Raw genomic sequence first — 22,294 nt, 5'->3', positions numbered from 1 at the left:
AAAAAACCACAATTGCAAACTGGACCTAGTTGACATATAAGCACTGCATCCAGCAGTGACAAAATTCTTTTTTTTTTTTTTTTTTTTTTGAGGCAGAGTCTCGCTCTATTGCCCAGGCTGGAGTACAGTGGTGCTATCTTGGCTCACTGCAACCTCCGCCTCCCTGGTTCAAGTGATTCTCCTGCCTCAGCCTCCCAAGTAGCTGGGACTACAGGTGTGCACCACCATGCCCAGCTAATTTTTGTATGTTTTAGTAGAGATGGGGTTTCACCATATTGGCCAGGCTGATCTCGAACTCCTGACCTCATGATCCTCCCGCCTCGGCCTCCCAAAGTGCTGGGATTACAGGTGTGAGCCACCATGCTCAGCCCAAAATTTATTCTTTTACATGCACAAGGAAGGAACGTTTATCATATGTGAACACTTAACATATGACTTAGCCATAAAAAAGAACTCAACAAATTTCCAGAGATTTAAATCACTTAGCATGGAAATGGATATTGACCAAAACAGATTAAGCCAGAAATCAGTACAGTTATCATACAAAAAAAATACTTTTCATATATACAATTAAAAAAAAAAAAACAGAAGTTGTAAGAGAATTTTAAAAGAAAATACCTTGGGCAAGTTTTTCTGAAATCTCCAAAATTTAAAACTCTTCTGAAAAATGCAAACTAGGCTTGAACAAATGGAAAGACTTAACCATGTTCTTGCATGTGAAGTCTCAGCATCATATAATGTCAATTCTCTTAAGTTAATTTGTCATTTTAATGCAATAACAAAAATGCCATGTTTCTTTCTGGTGCCAGGCAAGCTATTAATAATTGTTTAAGTTCATCTCAAAGAAGAAACAATCAAGAATAATTAGAGAAACTGAAAAAAAGAACAGTGGGAGAAGAGGAGGATTTAACCTAGAAGACATTAAATGAACATGAAGCCTTTAATTAATGTAGTTTGATATTGCTGCATGAATGCACAAACCAATGGGAAAGAATAGAAAACTAATTGCATATGGCAATTTTGAATACTGTAAAGGCAGCATCTCATCAGTGAAAGGAAATGTATGTTTTAATGCTAAATAGAGGAAAAGATAAAATTGTATCCATTCCACCAGGCGTGATGGCTCACGCCTATAATCCCAGCACTTTGGGAGGCGGAGGCAGGTGGATCACCTGAGGTCAGGAGTTCGAGACCAGCCTGGCCAACATGGTGAAACTCTGTCTGTACTAAAAATACAAAAAAAATTAGCGGGTACACACCTGTAATCCCAGTTACTCAGGAGGGTGGGGCAGAAGAATCACTTGAACCCGGGAGGCGGAGGTTGCAGTGAGCCGAAATCGTGCTGCTGCACTCCAGCCTGGGCAATAGAGTGAGACTCCGTCTCAAAAAAAAAAAAAAATTACATCCATTCCTTCACTACACACCAAGATAAATTTTAAATGGATCAGAGATTAAAATAAATGTAACAAAATGACTTCATACAAGGACAAATAGAATGCATAGGAATTTCTCTGTAACTTGGATATAGGGAAAAATTCCTAATTGACTCAAAATTCATACACACTAAGGAAAAAGATGAATAAACTTAATTTTTTAAAAAAACTTGCATTTCAAACAAACACAATGAACAAAATGAAAAGCCAGAAACAGTATTTTCAAATTATATTAGAGATAAAGGGATTTTAAACCTAATTTCTAAGGAGTTTTTTACAAGGAAGGAAGAAGGTCAACAATCTTAGAAAAATGGACTAGATGCAGCAGAAGAGAAAATGAAAGCAGAAAATTATGGAAAATAGCCAAACGGAATCATAAAGAGGAAAAAGATGGAAATGCAAGCTTTTTTTTAAAAGAGAGAATGATCTGCTACAATACAGGAGGCTGATCTAGGCAGAGAAAAAAACAGCCTTTAGAAGTCATGCAGGGCTAGAGAAATAAGATTGAATACTAGAAGGGCTAAGATCCTGCTGAGAAGGGAAAGACAGATGTGAGCCTAGTACTCTTCACAATACATTGGCAAATTCTGAAGCTACAAAACACAGGAGACCAGAAAGCCAAGTAGAAAGCTGTGAAAAACTGTTTTTAGGAGGCTAGTATTAGAGTTCAAGACCCAGCATTGAGGACAAGAGGCTTTTGATGACTATCCCGGGATTTCATTTGGAAAGTCTGGAGATTTGTGCCTTTTATGAAGGGACAAAACTAAGGGTAAGTGAAATTTGGGTCTAGGAATGGCAAGACCAGCAAGAAGATCACCATTGCCAACTGTAGCCTTTACACAATGGCATAGCAGCCCAAATTCAGTCAGCTATTGAATTAAGTTTATTGTCTACTTGCCAAGCTAAAGAATGTATGAATGCTCTCTTTAGAAGATAACATCATATGGAGCCTCGACACCTTCTTAGACACAATGTCAAGCCTTTAGTAAAATTATACTAGATATTCAAGAGATGGGACTGAAAACCAAGAGAAAGAGCACGCAATAGAAATATGCCCACAGATGATTCAGGCAGTGGAGTTAAGACCAGCACTTGAAATAACAATGATAATATGTTCAAGAAAATAGAAGACCAGGAGAAAATAAATAAAAGGGAAATTTCCCCCCAGATAATTGGAACTTGTGGGAGATAAAAAGAATCAAATGGATATTCTAGAGCTGAGAATTGCAATAACTGAAATTAAGAACTCAGTCAATGGGTATAAAATCAAATTAGACAATGGCGAGCCCAAAAATAAACCCTCATATATATAGTCAAATGATTTTTCACAAGGATGCCAAGACCATTCAATGGGGAAAAGATGGTCTCTTCAACAAGTGGTGTTAGGAAAACTGTATATTCATATGCAAAAGAATGAAGTTGGACCCTTACTTTATATCATATGCAAAAGTTAACTCAAAATGGTCCAAAGACCTAAGTGTAGGACCTAAAACTGTACAACTCTTGGAAGAAAACATAGGAAAAAAGCATTAAGACATTGAATGTATTTCTTGGATATGACAACAAAAGCACAGGCAACAAATGTAAAAATAGACAAATTGGACTATATTAAAATTTAAAACTTCTGGGCATCAGAGGACACAATTAATAGAGTGAAAAGACAGCCTACAGACTATGAGAAAATATTTGCAGGTCACACATCTAATAAAGGGTTAATATCCAAATTATATAAACAACTTGTACAACTTAAAAACAAAATAACCCAATTAAAAAATATACAAAGGACTTGAATACTCATTTCTCCAGAGATGATATGCAAACAGCCAACAAGCATATGCAAATATGCTCGATACCACAAATCATCAGGAAAATGCAAATCAAACCACAACGAGATATCACATCACACCAATTAGGATGGCCACTATTAAAAAAAATAAAATTAATAAGCATTGGCAAGGATCTAGAAATTGGAACGCCTGTGCACTGTTGGTGGAAATATAAAATGATGCAGCTGGCTTTGCAGACACTGCTGCCCCCCAACAGCCCCTGTCACTAGGCCATGGTCATCCCCACTATGCCCTTCAACATCACCATCAACAGCAAGGCCTTGGGAGACATCTCCTTTCAGCTATTTGCAGACACATTTCCAAAGACAGGAGAAAACTTTCACACTCTGAACAATAAAGACAAAGGATTTGGTTATAAAGATTCCTGCTTTCACAGAATTATTCCAGAGTTTATATGCCAGGGTGATGACTTCACACACCATAATGGCATTGAAGGCAAGTCCATCTATGGGGATAAATTTGATAAGAACTTTATTGTGAAGCATACAGGTCTTGGCATCTTGTCCGTGGCAAATGCTGGACCCAAAACAAATGGTTCCCAGTTTTTCGTCTGCACTGCCATGGCCAAGTGGTTGGATGGCAAACATGTGATCTTTGGCAAGGTGAAAGAGGGCATGCATATTGTGGAAGTCATGGAATGCTTTGGGTCCAGGAATGGCAAGACAAGCAAGAAGATCGCCATTGCCAACTGCAGACAACTCTAATAAATTTCACTTCTGTTTTATCTTAACCACCAGACCTTTCCTTTTGTAGCTCAGGAGAGCACTGTTCAACCCCATTTGCTCACAGTATCCTATAGTATTTGTATTCTCACTGCAGTTCTTTGACTTCTACATTTTCATTATATCCCTCCACATATAGCTGGATTACAGAGTTAAGTTTATGATTATGAAATAAAAACTAACAAAAAAAAAAGATGCAGCCACTATGGAAAACAGTATCACACTTTCTCAGTTAAACATTGAATTACCATATGATTCAGCAGTTCCACTCCTGGATATATATCGAAAAGAACTGAAAGCAAGATTCCAAAGAAATATTTGCACATCCATGTTCATAGCCATACTATTCACAGTAGCCAAGAGGTGGAAGCCATCTGTGTGCCCATCCACAGATGAATGGATAAACAAAATATGGGATATATATACTATGAATACAGCCTTAAAAAGGAAGGAAATTCCAACGCATGCTACAGCATGGAGGAATCTTGAGGAATTATGGTAAGTGAAATAAGCCAGTCACAAAAAGGCAAATACTGAATGATTCCACTTATGTGAGGTATCTAGAGTGGTCATATTCATAGAGACAGAAAATAGAATGATTGTTGCCAGCAACTGGGAGGAAGGGGCTGTGAAAAGTTTTTTAATGGATATTGAGCTTCAGTTTTCCCAAATGGAGAAGTTCTGAAGGTTGGTGATGTGAACATACTAAACACTACTGAACCATATACTTAGAATGGTTAAGATAAATTTTATGAGTTTTCACTTCAATAACAAGTAGAACAGTAAACCAGATGATTAGTCACAGCAGAAAAGATGAAAGATAGGTCAAAACAGGTTATTAGAAAATATCCAAACTGATTTATAAAGACATAAAGGAATTTGTGGAGGCAGAGGGGAGATAAGGGAATAAAGGACATGTGGGTCACATCCAAAAAAATATCCAACATACAGAATCCCAGGAGAAGAGGAGAGAGAACAAGGCAGGAGCAATGTTTGAAGAGGTAATGGCTCAGAATTTCCTAAAAATTATGAAAGACATTATTTCACAGAATCAAGAAAGTGTGTGATCCACAGATATAAATACAAAGAAGCCTTACTAGAACATCATAACAAATTGCCAAAAACAAAAGACAGAGAATAGAATCTCAAAAGATAGAGAAAAGAACTCACTTTCAAATGTCCAAGACCGACAGCTGACTTCTCAGCAGGAGCAGTGGAACCAGAAGACAACAGGGTGACATTTCAATTGCTGGAAGAAAACAGCACCAACCTAGACCTCTGTACCCTGCAAATATCCTTTAAAAATGAAGCAAATAAAGTAATCATTATGTGTGTTATTGGCAAAATGATAGACCAATAGAACAGTGGAACAGAAGAGAGAGGCCAAGAATACACCCTTACATATATGGTCAAATGATTTTCTCAAATATGGTCAAATGATTTCCTCAAAGGGCACTAGAGCATTTGAATGAAGGAAGTAAAATCTCTTTAATAAATATGTCTGGAACTCATGGATATGCATATAGAAGAAAAAACCTAACCCATACCTCACATCATCCACAAAAATCAACTTGAGATAAATTATAGACATAAAAAAAAAGTAAAGCTAAAGCAATAAAGCTACCAGAGCAAAACATAAGATATTCTGTTTAAGTTCTTGGTGTAGGCAGAGACTTCTTAGAAAACATGAACTATACAAGAAAAAAAAAATTGATAAGTTGGACTTCATTACGGTTTCTCAGCTGGGCATGGTGGCCCACACCTCCAATCCCAGCACTTTGGGAGGCCAAGACAGAAGGATTACTTGAAGCCAGGAGTTCAAGACCAACCAGGGGAACATAGCAAGACCCCGTCTCTACAAAAAATTTAAAAGTTAACCAGCAATGCCTGTAGTCCTAGCTACAGAGGAGGCTGAGGTGGGAGGATTGCTTGAGCCCAGGACTTTGAGGATGTAATGAGCCATGATTGTGTCACTGCACTCCAGCTTAAAAAAAAAATTTAAATAAAATTTATCTTCAACAGATGCTTAAGAAAATAGACACAGACTTAAAGAAAAAATTCACAATACATATATCTGATGGACTTGAGTTCAAAATATATAAAGAACTACAATTTAGTAATTTTTAAAAAGACAATACAGTTTTTTAAAGGTGAGTTTTGTGAATAGGCATTTCACAAAACACGATATATGTGTAGTAATTACATTTTTAAAGTACCCAATGTATTAGTCATCTAGAAATGAAAAGTAAAATCCCAGTGAAATACCCCTTCATACCTTCTAGAAGGGCTACAGTGAAAAAGACTGACAATGACAAATGTTGGAGAGGACGTGGAGCAACTGGAACCTTCATATGTTGCTAGTGGGAGTAGAACATAATATGATTATTTTGGAAAACAGTTTGTCGGTTTATTAAAGAGTTATATATACATGACCCAGTAATTTTGTTGCTAGAAATTTATCAAAGAGGCATGAAAACGTATGTCCACAAAATACTTGGGAAAAAATATTTACAGCAGCCAAGAAAACTGATAACAGTGAGGTGCCCATCAATAGAAGAATAGGCAAACAGTGCTCTATTGAGACAGTGGATGCTATTCAGGAAAAAAGAACCAACATCCACAACATTGATGAATCTCATATTATTCTCACAAAAGAAGTTGGTCACAAAAAAATGCATAATGATTCTAACTACATGAAATTCTAGAATAGGGGAAGATAACGTAGGGATAGACATCAGATCAGTGATTACTCCATGGGGTAATCATGAAGTAATTACAACACGACTTGGATACAGCATGAAAGAACTTTCTGGAGTGTCGGATATTTCTATGTCTTTGTTTCTTAATTGTCAAAAGGGAATGTTACACTTAGGATCTGAGCATTTGCTTATGTAAGTTATACCTCACTTCTTAAAAATGAAAGTTAAATAAAGATTTTAGACCACTAAAAGCTGGAAGATGTGTGTTACCAACAGATTGTACTAGAAACTCACTAAAGGGTTTTTTTAGGCAGAAGGAAAACTATCCCACATGGAGGCTCAGAAGTATAGGAAAGAGCACAAAGCCACAGAATGGGTAAATGTTCGAGGAGACAGAAATGAGAATGGCTCTACAAAACGAGGACAGTAACATCTTCCAAAGTAAAAATGTGTAAGAACAATAATAAAACAATAAAAGGCAGATGGGAACTGAAATAAAAATGAAATAACAATAATAATAAAACAATAAAAGGCAGAAGGGAACTGTACAGACCACATTAGATAGTCCTAGGACCAGTTAGACATTTCACATTCATGCCACTGCAGCAGCATCAGGTACACCTCCAGAGTGAGCCGCCTCACATAGCTCGCACCTTAGTCCAGGGACCATTCTCTGCCCACCCGCATTTTCTGCCAAGTGTCAGTTCAGGTAGAAGGGAACACATCAAAGTATTAATTGTGGGAACTACCCTAGCTTAGATACCCTAAGTTCCAAAAAAAGAATCAATATCTTTTATAATAGCCCCATGAGCATAGAGTCCTGGAGAGGGACATGGCTTGGCTACAAGAACCCTTGACACTCAGAAGCTCAAAGCTGTGGCTTTTCTTCAGCTTTGTAATTTGAAAATTTGTAGTTTATTCACAATCATCTCAGTCCAGATAGGTTTACCAACCAGTGTTATTTTTTACCATATGTTACCTGTAACAGATATTAGATATTTAGTGAAATAAAGCTAAAAGTTTAATCCAACATTGTTTTCCATTTTAGGCTCATGGACTGACTTCCAGGACCTTGAGTTAAAACTTTAGGGTAGATAAGAATTACCTGGAGGCCTTGTTAAAACACAGATTGTTGGTGCCCTATGACTTACTTCCTAGCTCAGTAGCTCTAGGGCGAGGCTTGAGAATTTACATATCTGATAAATTCCCAGGTGATACTGCTGACCCAAGGACCACAGTTGAAACCAATGCCTTATTCAATGGCAGTGATAACAAAGTAAAAGTGCCCCTTTCCTGTTTACTGTTCGCAAAAGGTATGTTCTCTTAGCGTCAACCTTTAAAATACTAGTCATTATTTATTATTGCTTCAAAAGCCCATCTCTTAATTGTCTCTTTAGGGAGTTTTTGAGTTCACATTGACATTAATTGTCACTAACTGTCAGCAGATGGCATTGACCAGACTCTATTTTAGGGTTAAATCCATCTGATCCATCTACGCTATCAGAACCTTCAGGACGCGACTCAGGCTGCAGCTCAGAGGGCTCCACCAGTGGCCCTAGACTTGCACCAAGCTGCTGCCATTGCCACTGCGCCAGCTTGTATGCCAGGTTACCACATAGTCCTATGTAATCGTGTGGGCTACTGCAGAGTAATTCCCCTACTTTTGTCCCCCGCTGCCTCAGGTAGAGGCTCGTAGACATTACTCCGTGCTCATTGGATGAGCAGGCAACTCAGCTTGGTCAGAGCCAGCTGGCTGCTCCACCCGCTTTGTCCTATCACAGACCCAGTCACAGACATAAACTCTCAAGTCCTGTGCTTGTCTCCTTCCCGCCCCCAGGCAGTCATCAATGCTTAGTTTGGCCTAATGCATCAGCTGCACCAAGGCAAAATCATTCTTGCCAACCAGCCCAGCTGCAGCTTGGTTTCTGGTCAAGTCCATTTTATGGACAGTGGAGAGGAGTGGACCGCTTCTCAGCATAAGTTTGTCTCCAGCTTTCATCCCTTTCCACAAGGGGAAGATTTCCCAGGGAACATAGCCAAAAGGTTAACATGAGATCAACTTCCCATGAGTATTCATGGATAAAGTGCTAGGTTTTAGCATTATCGAGAAAGTAATGAAATTAAAGTAATAATACATATTTTCAGTGTGTAATAGGTTGAAGACGCAAGTTGCAATCTTTAGGCTAACCACTTAAAGAATAGCAAAACGTGTATAATTAAAGGGAAAGGAATAAACATTTGATTAATTTTTAAAAAGAGACAAAGGAGGACAAAAGGAATGTGTGAAACAGAAGGCAAATAGTAAAATGACAGATAAACCTAATATATCAGTGATTAGAATAAATATAAAAGGACTAAGTACTCCACGTAGAGTACTGACATTATCAACTGGGTTTTTAGATATGAACCAAATTATGTGCTTTTTAATATAAATATGCAACAGTTGAAATTAAACAAATTTTAAAAAGATATATCAGCCAGGCACAGTGGATCATGCCTATAATCCCAGCATTTTGGGAAGCCAAGACAGGAGGATTGCTTGAGACCAGGAGTTTGGGACCAGCCTGAACAACACAGTGAGACCATCTCTACTAAAAAAAACAAACAAACAAACCTAGCCAAGCATAGTAGCATACCTACTCCAGAGGCTGAGGCAGGAGAATCCTGAGCCTAGGAGTTTGAGGCTGCAGTGAGCTATGATTGTACCATTTCCCTCCAGCCTGGGTGTCAAAGTGAGGCCCTGTTTCAGAAAAGAAAAGAGATATATCATGCAAATACTAGTAAAAACAAAGTTGGTGTAGCTATACTAATATCAGACAATGTGGAATTTAAGGTAAGAAGCATTACTACGGTTAAAGACAGACATTTCATAATGATAAAATGATTAGTCCACTAGGGATATAGAAAATTGTAAATTTATATGTAACTAATAGCATAATTTTAAGTTATATAACAAGTATTAAACATGACTCTGCAGTCTTAGTGGAATTGAGCATACCTCTCAATAGGTAATAGAATTAAGCAGACAAAAAATCAGTAAAAATATAAATCATCTTACTAAAACACAAACTTGACCTAACTGACATTTCTGTAAGTTGATTTCAACTATGACAAACTACTCATTTTTAAAAAGGCGTATCATTTACCATCTTGATCATAACCTGAGTCATAAATTAAGCCTCAGTTAAATTTTAACACATTTAAAACATTTACAGTATGTTTTCTGACCACAGTGGAATTAAGCTAAAAAAAAAAAGATCAGAAACAAAAGAATAGATAGAAAATCTCCAGGCCAGGCGCGGTGGCTCACGCCTGTAATCCCAGCACTTTGGGAGGCCAAGGCCTGTGGATCACCTGAGGTCAGGAGATCAAGACTAGCCTGACCAACATGGTGAAACCCCTTCTCTACTAAAAATACAAAAATTAGCTAGGTGTAGTGGTGTTTGCCTGTAATCGCAGCTATTTGGGAGGCTGAGGCAGGAGAATCGCTTGAACCTGGGAAGCAGAGGTTGCAGTGAGCTGTGATCGCTCCACTGCACTCCAGCTTGAGCAACAGAGTGAGACTCCATCTAAAAAAAAAAAAAGAAAAAAAAAATCTTTAGCTATTTTGGTAACATTAAGCAGTACACCTCTAAATAATCCATGGGTCAGTGAAAACACAAAGGGAATTAGAAAATATTTTGAAATGTATGATACAGTATAAAAGATATGGTATATCAGCACATGTGGGATGCAGTTAGAGCAATACTTGAGGAAAGTTTATATCCTAAATTGATATATTAGTTTAAAACAGAAAGAGGAGAAGAGATGAAAGTCAGTGATCTATGCTTCTATCTCAAAAAGCTGGAAAAAGAACAAATCAAAACCACACTACATTGAGATATTTTTCACCCATCACACTGGAAAAAATTCAGAAGTTTGATAAGACAAAACCTCTTAGACTGTGGGGAAACACACTGCCATACATTGCTAATGAAAGTGTGAAATGGGCCAGGTGCGGCAGCTCACGCCGGTAATCTTAGCACTTTGGGAGGCCGAGGCAGGCCGATCACTTGAGGTCAGGAGTTCAAAACCAGCCTTGCTAATATGGTGAAACCCTGTCTTCACTAAAAATAAAAAAAAAATAATTTGCCAGGTGTGGTGGTGGGCACCTGTAATCCCAGCTACTTGAGAGGCTGAGGCAGGAGAATCACTTGAACCGGGAGGCGGAGGTTTCAGTGAGCCAATATTGCACCACTGCACTTCAGCCTGGGCGACAGAATGAGACTCTTGTCTCAAAAAAAAAAAAAAAAAAAAAAATGAAATGGATGATATTACAGGGAAGAAATTGACTATATCTAGCAAAATTATACATTCATTTACCATTTTAGCCAGCAATTCTGCTTTTAGTAACTGTTCCAAAAATACATTGGCAAAAACATTAAAACAAAACTACTTATGAATGAGGCTGTTTATTGTAACCTGAATTGTAGCAAATTGGAACAACCCAGATGCCCAGCAGTAGTGGAGTGATTAAATGAAAAGTTCCCCATGGATGTACATTATGTGTGAACATCCACACAGTGGAGGCTTCCACACAGTGGAGGCTTCTACAGCTGTCAGAAAGAACAAGGACCATTTCAATGAAATAAAATCTCCAGGATATCAAGTGGAGGAGAAAAAGTGGAAAAAAATAATATCTTCGGATACTATTTAGCTTTTTTAAAAAATGGCAAGGGAAGAGTGAATATATGTAGAGAAAAAGATATTTTAAAATGGAAGACTAAATCTTAAAAATATTTTTAAATGGTTTTCCATAGAGGAAAGAAAATAGGGTAGAGGGGACAAGGAATGAAGCTAGGTTCCTTGAATCTACCTTATTTTTTTCAGTTTGACTTTGAAACTAAGTAAATATTTTGCACAATTACAGAAAATTTTTAATAGAGCAGTTTCTACTTAAAATTAAATGAGCCCATGTATTCAGTTGGTAGTATAACCCCATACCAAGGGGAATTATCAAGAGGAATTATTCCAAGTGACTTTAAAACACAATTACAGTTGACCCTTGAACAACATGGAAGTTAGGGGTGCCAACTCCCTACACAGTTTAAAATCCACATATAACTTTTGACTCCTCAAAAACTTAACTAATAGCCCACTATTGACTGACAGCCTTATGATAACATAAAAGTCGTTTAATACGTATTTTATATATGTATTTTATATTGTATTCTTATAATCTATAGAAAATAAAATTAAGAAAATCATAAGGAAGAGAAAATATATTTACTATTCATTAAGTGGAAGTGGATCATCTTGAAGGTCTTCATTCTCACCATCTTCGTGTTAAGTAGGCTGAGGAGTAGGAAGGGAAGAGGAGGGTTTGGTCTTGCTGTTTCTGGGGTATTAGAGGCACAAGACGTGAAGGAGATGGAAGGGGAGGCAAGCACGCTTGGTGTAACTTTTTTTTGAAAAAGTCCATGTATAAGTGAACCTGCACAGTTCAAACCTGTGTTGTTCAAGGGTCAACTGTATTTGACTATACATCCCTAATGAGATTTACCCTAAGAACCAAAGAAAACCTTCTACAGATTGATTATCCTTTATCCAAGAGGCTTGGGACCAGAAGTGTTTTTAATTTCAGATTTTTTTTTTAACTTAAGAGAGATGATTTAGGGTATCTGGTGGAAGAAATTTCTTTTTTTTTTTTTTTTTTTTTTTTTTTCTTTTCTGTGCTTTTTTTTTTTTTTTAAGTATTTAAATTTTTATTTTCTGTGTATACACAGCACATTACTTATTTATTAAGCAACCACTGGCTGTCCAAAAACTGAGGGAAGCATGATTTTAAATATAACAACAATTGTTTATATAGCATTTATCACTACTCAGAGCTCTAGCATTGTACAAATAATCACATATTGTCTTTAAAAATTAAAAAAATAAAGTAATCCAATAAAATAATGATTTTGCTCTCTGTATCTTAGGAGAGATAAAAGAAATATTGCAATTGAAGCTGCTAGATGGTTATGGTTATCTGAATAGGTGTGATCTTAATCTAATGAATTAACTTCTTACTATGAGGTTGGTGCAAAATTAATTGTGGTTTTTGGTAATTGCACCAACCTAATATAAGTACTTCATTAATTTTAAACCATATTGATTTAGAAACCATTATACGTAATTTCTGGACTTGTATTCAATTAAAATAATCTATGCTAATATGTGTAAATTCTAGATCCTACTCTGCTTTGATCATCTGTTTTCTGCCACTAACTGCCACTGAGGAGTGGAAAAAGAAGGCACATAGCTATAATCTAATTTCAAATAATATTTGTCAGGGAAGATGTTTGGTTGGAAAATTCATGGCTTTTGTAACTCAAATTTTTTTTTTTTTTTCATGTGTTTTTTTTTTTTTTTTTTTTTATTATTATACTTTAAGTTCTAGGGTACATGTGCATGACGTTTATATCATGTATAACTCCCCAATGCAATCCCTCCCTCCTCCCCCCTCCCCATGATAGGCCCCAGTGTGTGATGTTCCCCTTCCCGAGTCCAAGTGATCTCATTGTTCAGTTCCCACCTATGAGTGAGAACATGCGGTGTTTGGTTTTCTCTTCTTGTGATAGTTTGCTAAGAATGATGGTTTCCAGCTGCATCCATGTCCCTACAAAGGACGCAAACTCATCCTTTTGATGGCTGCATAGTATTCCATGGTGTATATGTGCCACATTTTCTTAATCCAGTCTGTCACAGATGGACATTTGGGTTGATTCCAAGTCTTTGCTATTGTGAATAGTGCCGCAATAAACAACGTGTGCATGTGTCTTTGTAGTAGAGTAATTTATAATCCTTTGGGTATATACCCAGTAGTGGGATGGCTGGGTCATATGGTACATCTAGTTCTAGATCCTTGAGGAATCGCCATACTGTTTTCCATAATGGTTGAACTAGTTTACAATCCCACCAACAGTGTAAAAGTGTTCCTATTTCTCCACATCCTCTCCAACACCTGTTGTTTCCTGACTTCTTATGATTGCCATTCTAACTGGTGTGAGATGGTATCTCATTGTGGTTTTGATTTGCATTTCTCTGATGGCCAGTGATGATGAGCATTTTTCATGTGTCTGTTGGCTGTATGGATGTCTTCTTTTGAGAAATGTCTGTTCATATCCTTTCCCCACTTTTTGATGGGGTTGTTTGCTTTTTTCTTGTATATTTTTGAGTTCTTGTAGATTCTGGATATTAGCCCTTTGTCAGATGAGTAGGTTGCAAAAATTTTTTCCCATTCTGTAGGTTGCCTGTTCACTCTGATGGTAGTTTCTTTGGCTGTGCAAAAGCTCTTTAGTTTAATTAGATCCCATGTCATTTTTGCTTTTGCTGCCGTTGCTTTTGGTGTTTTAGACATGAAGTCCTTGCCCATGCCTATGTCCTGAATGGTACTACCTAGATTTTCTTCTAGGGTTTTTTGGTATTAGGTCTAACATTTAAGTCTCTAATCCATCTTGAATTAATTTTCGTATAAGGGGTAAGGAAAGGATCCAGTTTCAGCTTTCTACTTATGGCTAGCCAATTTTCCCAGCACCATTTATTAAATAGGGAATCCTTTCCCCATTTCTTGTTTTTGTCAGGTTTGTCAAAGATCAGATGGCTGTAGATGTGTGGTATTATTTCTGAGGACTCTGTTCTGTTCCATTGGTCTATATCTCTGTTGTGGTACCAGTACCATGCTGTTTTGGTTACTGTAGCCTTGTAGTATAGTTTGAAGTCAGGTAGCGTGACGCCTCCGGCTTTGTCCTTTTGACTTAGGATTGTCTTGGCAATGCGGGCTCTTTTTGGTTCCATATGAACTTTAAAGCCGTTTTTTCCAATTCTGTGAAGAAAGTCATTGGTAGCTTGATGGGGATGGCATTGAATCTATAAATCACCTTGGGCAGTATGGCCATTTTCACGATATTGATTCTTCCTATCCATGAGCATGGTATGTTCTTCCATTTGTTTGTGTCCTCTTTGATTTCACTGAGCAGTGTTTTGTAGTTCTCCTTGAAGAGGTCCTTTACATCCCTTGTAAGCTGGATTCCTAGGTATTTGATTCTCTTTGCAGCAATTGTGAATGGAAGTTGATTCCTGATTTGGCTCTCTGCTTGTCTGTTACTGGTGTATAAGAATGCTTGTGATTTTTGCACATTCATTTTGTATCCTGAGACTTTGCTGAAGTTGCTTATCAGCTTAAGCAGATTTTGGGCTGAGACAATGGGGTTTTCTAAATATACAATCATGTCATCTGCAAACAGGGACAATTTGACTTCTTCTTTCCTAACTGGATACCCTTGATTTCTTTCTCTTGCCTGATTGCCCTAGCCAGAACTTCCAACACTATGTTGAATAGGAGTGGTGAGAGAGGGCATCCCTGTCTTGTGCCAGTTTTCAAAGGGAATTTTTCCAGTTTTTGCCCATTCAGTATGATATTAGCTGTGGGTTTGTCATAAATAGCTCTTATTATTTTGAGGTACGTTCCATCAATACCAAATTTATTGAGCGTTTTTAGCATAAAGGGCTGTTGAATTTTGTCAAAAGCCTTTTCTGCATCTATTGAGATAATCATGTGGTTCTTGTCTTTGGTTCTGTTTATATGCTGGATTACGTTTATTGATTTGCGAATGTTGAACCAGCCTTGCATCCCAGGGATGAAGCCCACTTGATCATGGTGGATAAGCTTTTTGATGTGCTGCTGAATCCGGTTTGCCAGTATTTTATTGAGGATTTTTGCATCGATGTTCATCAGGGATATTGGTCTAAAATTCTCTCTTTTTGTTGTGTCTCTGCCAGGCTTTGGTATCAGGATGATGTTGGCCTCATAAAAGAGTTAGGGAGGATTCCCTCTTTTTCTATTGATTGAAATAGTTTCAGAAGGAATGGTACCAGCTCCACCTTGTACCTCTGGTAGAATTCAGCTGTGAATCCATCTGGTCCTGGACTTTTTTTGGTGGGTAGGCTATTAATTGTTGCCTCAATTTCAGAGCCTGCTATTGGTCTATTCAGGGATTCAACTTCTTCCTGGTTCAGTCTTGGGAGAGTGTAAGTGTCCAAGAAATTATCCATTTCTTCTAGATTTTCTAGTTGATTTGCGTAGAGGTGTTTATAGTATTCTCTGATGGTAGTTTGTATTTCTGTGGGGTCGGTGGGTATACCCTTTATCATTTTTTATTGCGTCTATTTGATTCCTCTCTCTTTTCTTCTTTATTAGTCTAGCTAGCGGTCTGTCAATTTTGTTGATCTTTTCAAAAAACCACCCCTGGATTCATGGATTTTTTGGAGGGTTTTTTGTGTCTCTATCTCCTTCAGTTCTGCTCTGATCTTAGTTATTTCTTGCCTTCTGCTAGCTTTTGAATGTGTTTGCTCTTGCCTCTCTAGTTCTTTTAATTGTGATGTTAGAGTGTCAATTTTAGATCTCTCCTGCTTTGTCTTGTGGGCATTTAGTGCTATAAATTTCCCTCTACACACTGCTTTAAATGTGTCCCAGAGATTCTGGTATGTTGTATCTTTGTTCTCATTGGTTTCAAAGAACATCTTTATTTCTGCTTTCATTTCGTTATGTACCCAGTAGTCATTCAGGAGCAGGTTGTTCAGTTTCCATGTAGTTGAGCGGTTTGGATTGAGTTTCTTAGTCCTGAGTTCTAGTTTGATTGCACTGTGGTCTGAGAGACAGTTTGTTATAATTCTGTTCTTGTACATTTGCTGAGGAGTGCTTTACTTCCAATTATGTGGTCAATTTTGGAATAAGTGCGATGTGGTGCTGAGAAGAATGTATATTCTGTTGATTTGGGGTGGAGAGTTCTATAGATGTCTATTAGGTCCGCTTGGTGCAGAGATGAGTTCAATTCCTGGATATCCTTGTTAACTTTCTGTCTCGTTGATCTGTCTAATGTTGACAGTGGAGTGTTGAAGTCTCCCATTATTATTGTATGGGAGTCTAAGTCTCTTGTAGGTCTCTAAGGACTTGCTTTATGAATCTGGGTGCTCCTGTATTGGGTGCATATATATTTAGGAGAGTTAGTTCTTCCTGTTGAATTGATCCCTTTACCATGATGTAATGGCCTTCTTTCTCTTTTGATCTTTGATGGTTTAAAGTCTGTTTTATCAGAGACTAGGATTGCAATCCCTGCTTTTTTTTGTTCTCCATTTGCTTGGTAGATCTTCCTCCATCCCTTTATTTTGAGCCTATGTATGTCTCTGCATGTGAGATGGGTCTCCTGAATACAGCAGACTGATGGGTCTTGACTCTTTATCCAGTTTGCCAGTCTGTGTCTTTTAATTGGAGCATTTAGTCCATTGACATTTAAGGTTAATATTGTTATGTGTGAACTTGATCCTGTCATTATGATATTAACTGGTTTTTTGCTCATTAGTTGATGCAGTTTCTTCCTAGCCTCGATGGTCTTTACATTTTGGCATGTTTTTGCAATGGCTGGTACCGCTTGTTCCTTTCCATGTTTAGGGCTTCCTTCAGGGTCTCTTGTAAGGCAGGCCTGGTGGTGACAAAATCTCTAAGCATTTGCTTATCTGTAAAGGATTTTATTTCTCCTTCACTGATGAAGCTTAGTTTGGCTGGATATGAAATCTGGGTTGAAAATTCTTTTCTTTAAGAACGTTGAATATTGGCCCCCCTCTCTTCTGGCTTGTAGAGTTTCTGCCGAGAGGTCTGCTGTTATTCTGATGGGCTTCCCTTTGTGGGTAACCCGACCTTTCTCTCTGGCTGCCCTTAAGATTTTTTCCTTCATTTCAACTTTGGTGAATCTGGCAATTATGTGTCTTGGAGTTGCTCTTCTGGAGGAGTATCTTTGTGGCGTTCTCTGTATTTCCTGAATTTGAATGTTGGCCTGCCCTACTAGGTTGGGGAAGTTCTCCTGGATGATATCCTGAAGAGTGTTTTCCAACTGGTTCCATTTTCCCCCTCACTTTCAGGCACCCCAATCAGACGTAGATTTTTCTTTACATAATCCCATACTTCTTGCAGGCTTTGTTCATTTCTTTTTCTTCTTTTTTCTTTTGGTTTCTCTTCTCGCTTCATTTCATTCATTTGATCCTCAATCGCTGATACTCTTTCTTCCAGTTGATCGAGTCGGTTACTGAAGCTTGTGCATTTGTCACGTATTTCTCGTGTCATGGTTTTCATCTCTGTCATTTCGTTTATGATCTTCTCTGCATTAATTATCTAGCTGTCAATTCTTCCACTTTTTTTTCAAGATTTTTAGTTTCTTTGCGCTGGGTACGTAATCCTCCTTTAGCTCTGAGAGTTTGATGGAGTGAAGCCTTCTTCTCTCATCTCGTCAAAGTCATTCTCTGACCAGCTTTGATCCGTTGCTGGCGATGGGCTGCGCTCCTTTGCAGGGGGAGATGCGCTCTTATTTTTTGAATTTCCAGCTTTTCTGCCCTGCTTCTTCCCCATCTTTGTGGTTTTATCTGTCTCTGGACTTTGATGATGGTGACGTACTGATGGGTTTTGGTATAGGTGTCCTTCCTGTTTGATAGTTTTCCGTCTGACAGTCAGAAGGACTGTCTGTTGGTCTGTGGAGATTGCTTGAGGTCCACTCCAGACCCTGTTTGCCTGGGTATCAGCAGCAGAGGTTGCCGAAGATAGAATATTGCTGAACAGCGAGTGTACCTGTCTGATTCTTTCTTTGGAAGTTCCTCTCAGGGGTGACGCCACCCTGTGAGGTGTGGGGTGTCAGACTGCCCCTAGTGGGGGATGTCTCCCAGCTAGGCTACTCAGGGGTCAGGGACCCACCTGAGCAGGCAGTCTGTCGTTCTCGATCTCAACCTCCGCGTTAGGAGATCCACGGCTCTCCCCAAAGCTGTCAGACAGAGTCGTTCGCGTCTGCACCGCCCCCGCTCTTTCCCTAATGGGCTGCAGCTGTGCGCTGTCCGCAGAGGTAGAGTCTACAGAGACAGGCAGGCTTCCTTGAGCTGCTGTGAGCTCCACCCAGTTCGAGCTTCCCAGCGGCTTTGTTTACCTACTTAAGCCTCAGCAATGGCGGGCGCCCCTCCCCCAGCCTCGCTGCTGCCTTGCGGATAGATCGCCGCAGACGGCTGTGTTAGCAGTGAGGGAGGCTCCGTGGGCGTGGGACCCTCCCGGCCAGGTGTGGGATATATTCTCCTGGTGTGCCTGTTTCCTTAAAGCGCAGTATTGGGGTGGGAGTTACCCGATTTTCCAGGTGTTGTGTGTCTCAGTTCCCCTGGCTAGGAAAAAGGGATTCCTTCCCCCTTGCGCTTCCAGGTGAGGCGATGCCTCGCCCTGCTTCAGCTCACGCTGGTCAGGCTGCAGCAGCTGACCAGCACCGATTGTCCGGCACTCCCTAGCGAGATGACCCCAGTACCTCAGTTGAAAACGCAGAAATCACCGGTCTTCTGTGTCGCTCGCGCTGGGAGTTGGAGACTGGAGCTGCTCCTATTCGGCCATCTTGCTCCGCCCCGGTGGAAGAAATTTCTAAGCAGCAAAGCATTCAAGAGGTGTCGTGGGTGCTGTTAAAGGCATTCAGTTTTATAAGGAAACCAGTCGCCCAGGCTAAAGGTGTGAGTGATCATCACTCACTACAGCCGCCACTCCCAGATTCAAGCAGTTCCTCCTCCTCAGCCTCCCACGCAGCTGGGACTATAGGTATGTGCCACCATGCCTGGCTAATTTTTAAAATGTTTTTAATAGAGACAAGGTCTTTCCTATGTTGACCAGACTCCTGGACTCAAGCAGTCCACCCACCTCTGCTTCCAAAAGTGCTGGGATTACAGGTGTGAGCCACCACACCCAGCCTCAATTTCAGATATTTTTGGATGTTTGAATATTTGCATTATTCTGCTTGAGCATTCCAAATGTGAAAGTCCAAAATGTTCCAATGAGCATTACGGTTATCATGTTGGGGCTCAAAAGGTTTCAGATTTTGGAGCATATCAAATTTGGGATTTCCAGATTATGTATACTCAACCTGTACTATTTTCAATAATGTTGTTAATGATATTGGTGGTATTCTTCTGAGATTCTAAGTGTATGTATTATGAAATGAATGAGTTCTTTTTTGGTGTTGAGAACTGGAATTTTCGGTAGTGATGAAAGGAGATACAGATGTGAGAATGATGATGTTAGCACCTGTGGTCCTCAATTGGGAATATTGGTACAAATTCTGATGTGTTTATCATTTTTAAAATACAAACGGCCTAGCTTTATTTGCTGAAAAAACTAGAGGTAATGACAGGTCCAGTATTAATAAGCACCTTTAGTCTCTAGATTGTGGACTTTAGCTTCCATTTTAGTGGAAAATGGTACCTAAAGGTCACAATCTAGGTGAACCAGTATTCCTTGGAGAAATAGCTTCTACCATGTATTTGAGCCAGTATTCTTTGGAGAAAAAGCTTCTACCAAGTCTGGGAAAGCAAGGAAGCTGGCAATGACAATAAAAGTTGTATCAAAAGAATTTGGAATGAACTTGAATAAGCTCCCGTTGGCCAAACATAAGACAGGTTGAGAAACAGGAGGATAATAACTGCAGTGAATGAAATGCATCACATACAATTAAACTACTGAATTTGCAATGATAATTGTACCTTGGAGAATGCATGGTGTATTAATTCATTTTCTTGCTGCTGATAAAGACATACCTGAAACCGGGAGCAAAAAGAGGTTTAATTGGACTTTCCATACATCTTCTGAAATCTAGGTGAGGGTTCCCAAACTTCAATTCTTGACTTCTGTGCACCTGCAGGCTCAACACCACATGGAAGCCGCCAAGGCTTGGGGCTTCCACCCTCTGAAGCCACAGCCCAAGCTATATGTCAGCCCCCTTTCAGCCACGGCTGGTGTGGCTGGGACAGAAGGCACCAAGTCCCTAGGCTGCACACAGCACGGGGACCCTGGATCCAGACCACAAAACCACTTTTTCCTCCTGGGCCTCTGGGCCTGTGATGGGAGGGGCTGCCGTGAAGTTCCCTGACACTGCCTGGAGACATCTTCCCCATGGTCTCAGGGATTAACATTAGGCTACTTGCTACTTATGTAGATTTCTGCAGCTGGCTTGAATTTCTCCCCAGAAAATGGGTTTTTATTTTCTATCGCATACTCAGGCTGCAAATTTTCTAAACTTTTATGTTCTGTTTCCCTTATAAAACTGAATGCGTTTAACAGCACCCAAGTCACCTCTTGAATGCTTTGCTGCTTAGAAATTTCTTCCGCCGGATATCCTAAACCACCTCTCTCAAGTTCAAAGTTCCACAAATCTCTAGGCAGGGGTAAAATACCACCAGTCTCTTTTCTAAAACATAAGAGTCACCTTTGCTCCAGTTCCCAACAAGTTCCTCATCTGCATCTGAGACCACCTCAGCCTGAATTTTACTGTCCTTATTGCTATCAGCATTTTCGGCAAAGCTACACCACAAGTCTCTAGGAAGTTCCAAACTTTCCCACGTTTTCCTGTCTTCTTCTGAGCCCTTCAAACTGTTCTAAAATCTGCCTGTTACCCAGTTTGAAAGTCGCTTCCACATGTTCAGGTATCTTTTCAGCAGTGCCCCACTCTACTGGTACCAATTTACTGTATTATCTTGTTTTCATGCTACTGATAAAGACATACCCGAAACCGGGGACAAAAAGAAGTTTAATTGGTCTTACAGTTCCACATGGCTGGGGAGGCCTCAGAATCATGGCAGGAGGCAAAAGACACTTCTTACAAGGTGGTGGCAAGAGAAAAATGAGGAAGAAGCAAACGCGGAAACCCCTGATAAACCCATCAGATCTCATGAGACTTACTCACTATCACAAGAATAGCACGGGAAAGACCAGCCCCCATGATTCAGTTGCTTCCTCCTGGATCCTTCCTACAACACATGGGAATTCTGGGAAATACAATTCAAGTTGAGATGTGGGTGGGGACACAGCCAAACCATATCAAATGGGTATAGTTTTTTTTTTTCAATGTAGATATAATTAAAAGTAAAAAGCATGTATCCTTCCTTTTCTAAATTAGTTTTTTTTTGAGGGGGTAACTGATGAGGAAAAGTCTCTCTAGGAATATTCCAATTAATAAACTGAAAGTGATAACATTAGAATATTACAGTTTTGTAACCCTTAATGAATTTCGGCAGTGATCATCACTGGCTACTAACATCTCAAATAGAGACACCCAGACAGTAAGTACGTGTCATTAGAAGTACACATCACTACCTATAAAATAGTTTTGTCCCTACTCTTCCCCCAAAAGTTAAATCTAAACCAGTCACTTCTCTAATTACAATTTACAAGAAATAACAGGGAACAAAGGAGCATGTTAAATGATACCATGAGGATGCAGTAGCAGAGTCTAATGCTGGAAACCTACAGGACAGATAACCATATTTCTTCTACAAAAATAAATTTGTAAATAAAAAAATAATGAAGATGGACTCCAGAGATCACAACAGATTTAAGGAGAAACCAGCCAATTACAATGTATGGAGCTCATTTAGATTGTGATTCAAATTGTAAAAGCAAAACGAAGCTTTTGTAAGACACTTGGGGGACATAGGAACACCAACTGAATACTTGATAATATTAAAGAATCATTTTCACTTCTTTTTTTTTTTTTTTTTGAGACGGA

The 22,294-nt window shown here is 39.1% G+C and overlaps 2 protein-coding genes across 4 annotated transcripts in view; both read left to right on the top strand.

The window, feature by feature from the left end:
* Nucleotides 1-22,294, top strand: part of TTC17 (tetratricopeptide repeat domain 17) — a 159,105-nt gene that overhangs the window by 120,806 nt on the left and 16,005 nt on the right. The window lies entirely within an intron of this gene.
* On the top strand, nt 1,361-5,791 carry LOC117080350 (peptidyl-prolyl cis-trans isomerase A-like). Its single transcript, XM_033205337.1, has one exon. It carries the CDS (start codon nt 3,493-3,495, stop codon nt 3,982-3,984), a length of 492 nt encoding a protein of 163 aa, XP_033061228.1. The 5' UTR covers nt 1,361-3,492; the 3' UTR covers nt 3,985-5,791.

Source organism: Trachypithecus francoisi, unplaced genomic scaffold (genome assembly GCF_009764315.1).
Source record: "Trachypithecus francoisi isolate TF-2019V2 unplaced genomic scaffold, Tfra_2.0 Lachesis_group8, whole genome shotgun sequence".
In the NCBI taxonomy this organism is placed as follows: Eukaryota; Metazoa; Chordata; class Mammalia; order Primates; family Cercopithecidae; genus Trachypithecus; species Trachypithecus francoisi.
This window is presented reverse-complemented; position numbering and strand designations above follow the sequence as displayed.

What these genes read in the sequence shown, in the direction of transcription:
- LOC117080350 (XM_033205337.1), top strand. Translation starts at nt 3,493, where the DNA reads ATGGTCATCCCCACTATGCCCTTCAACATCACCATCAACAGCAAGGCC.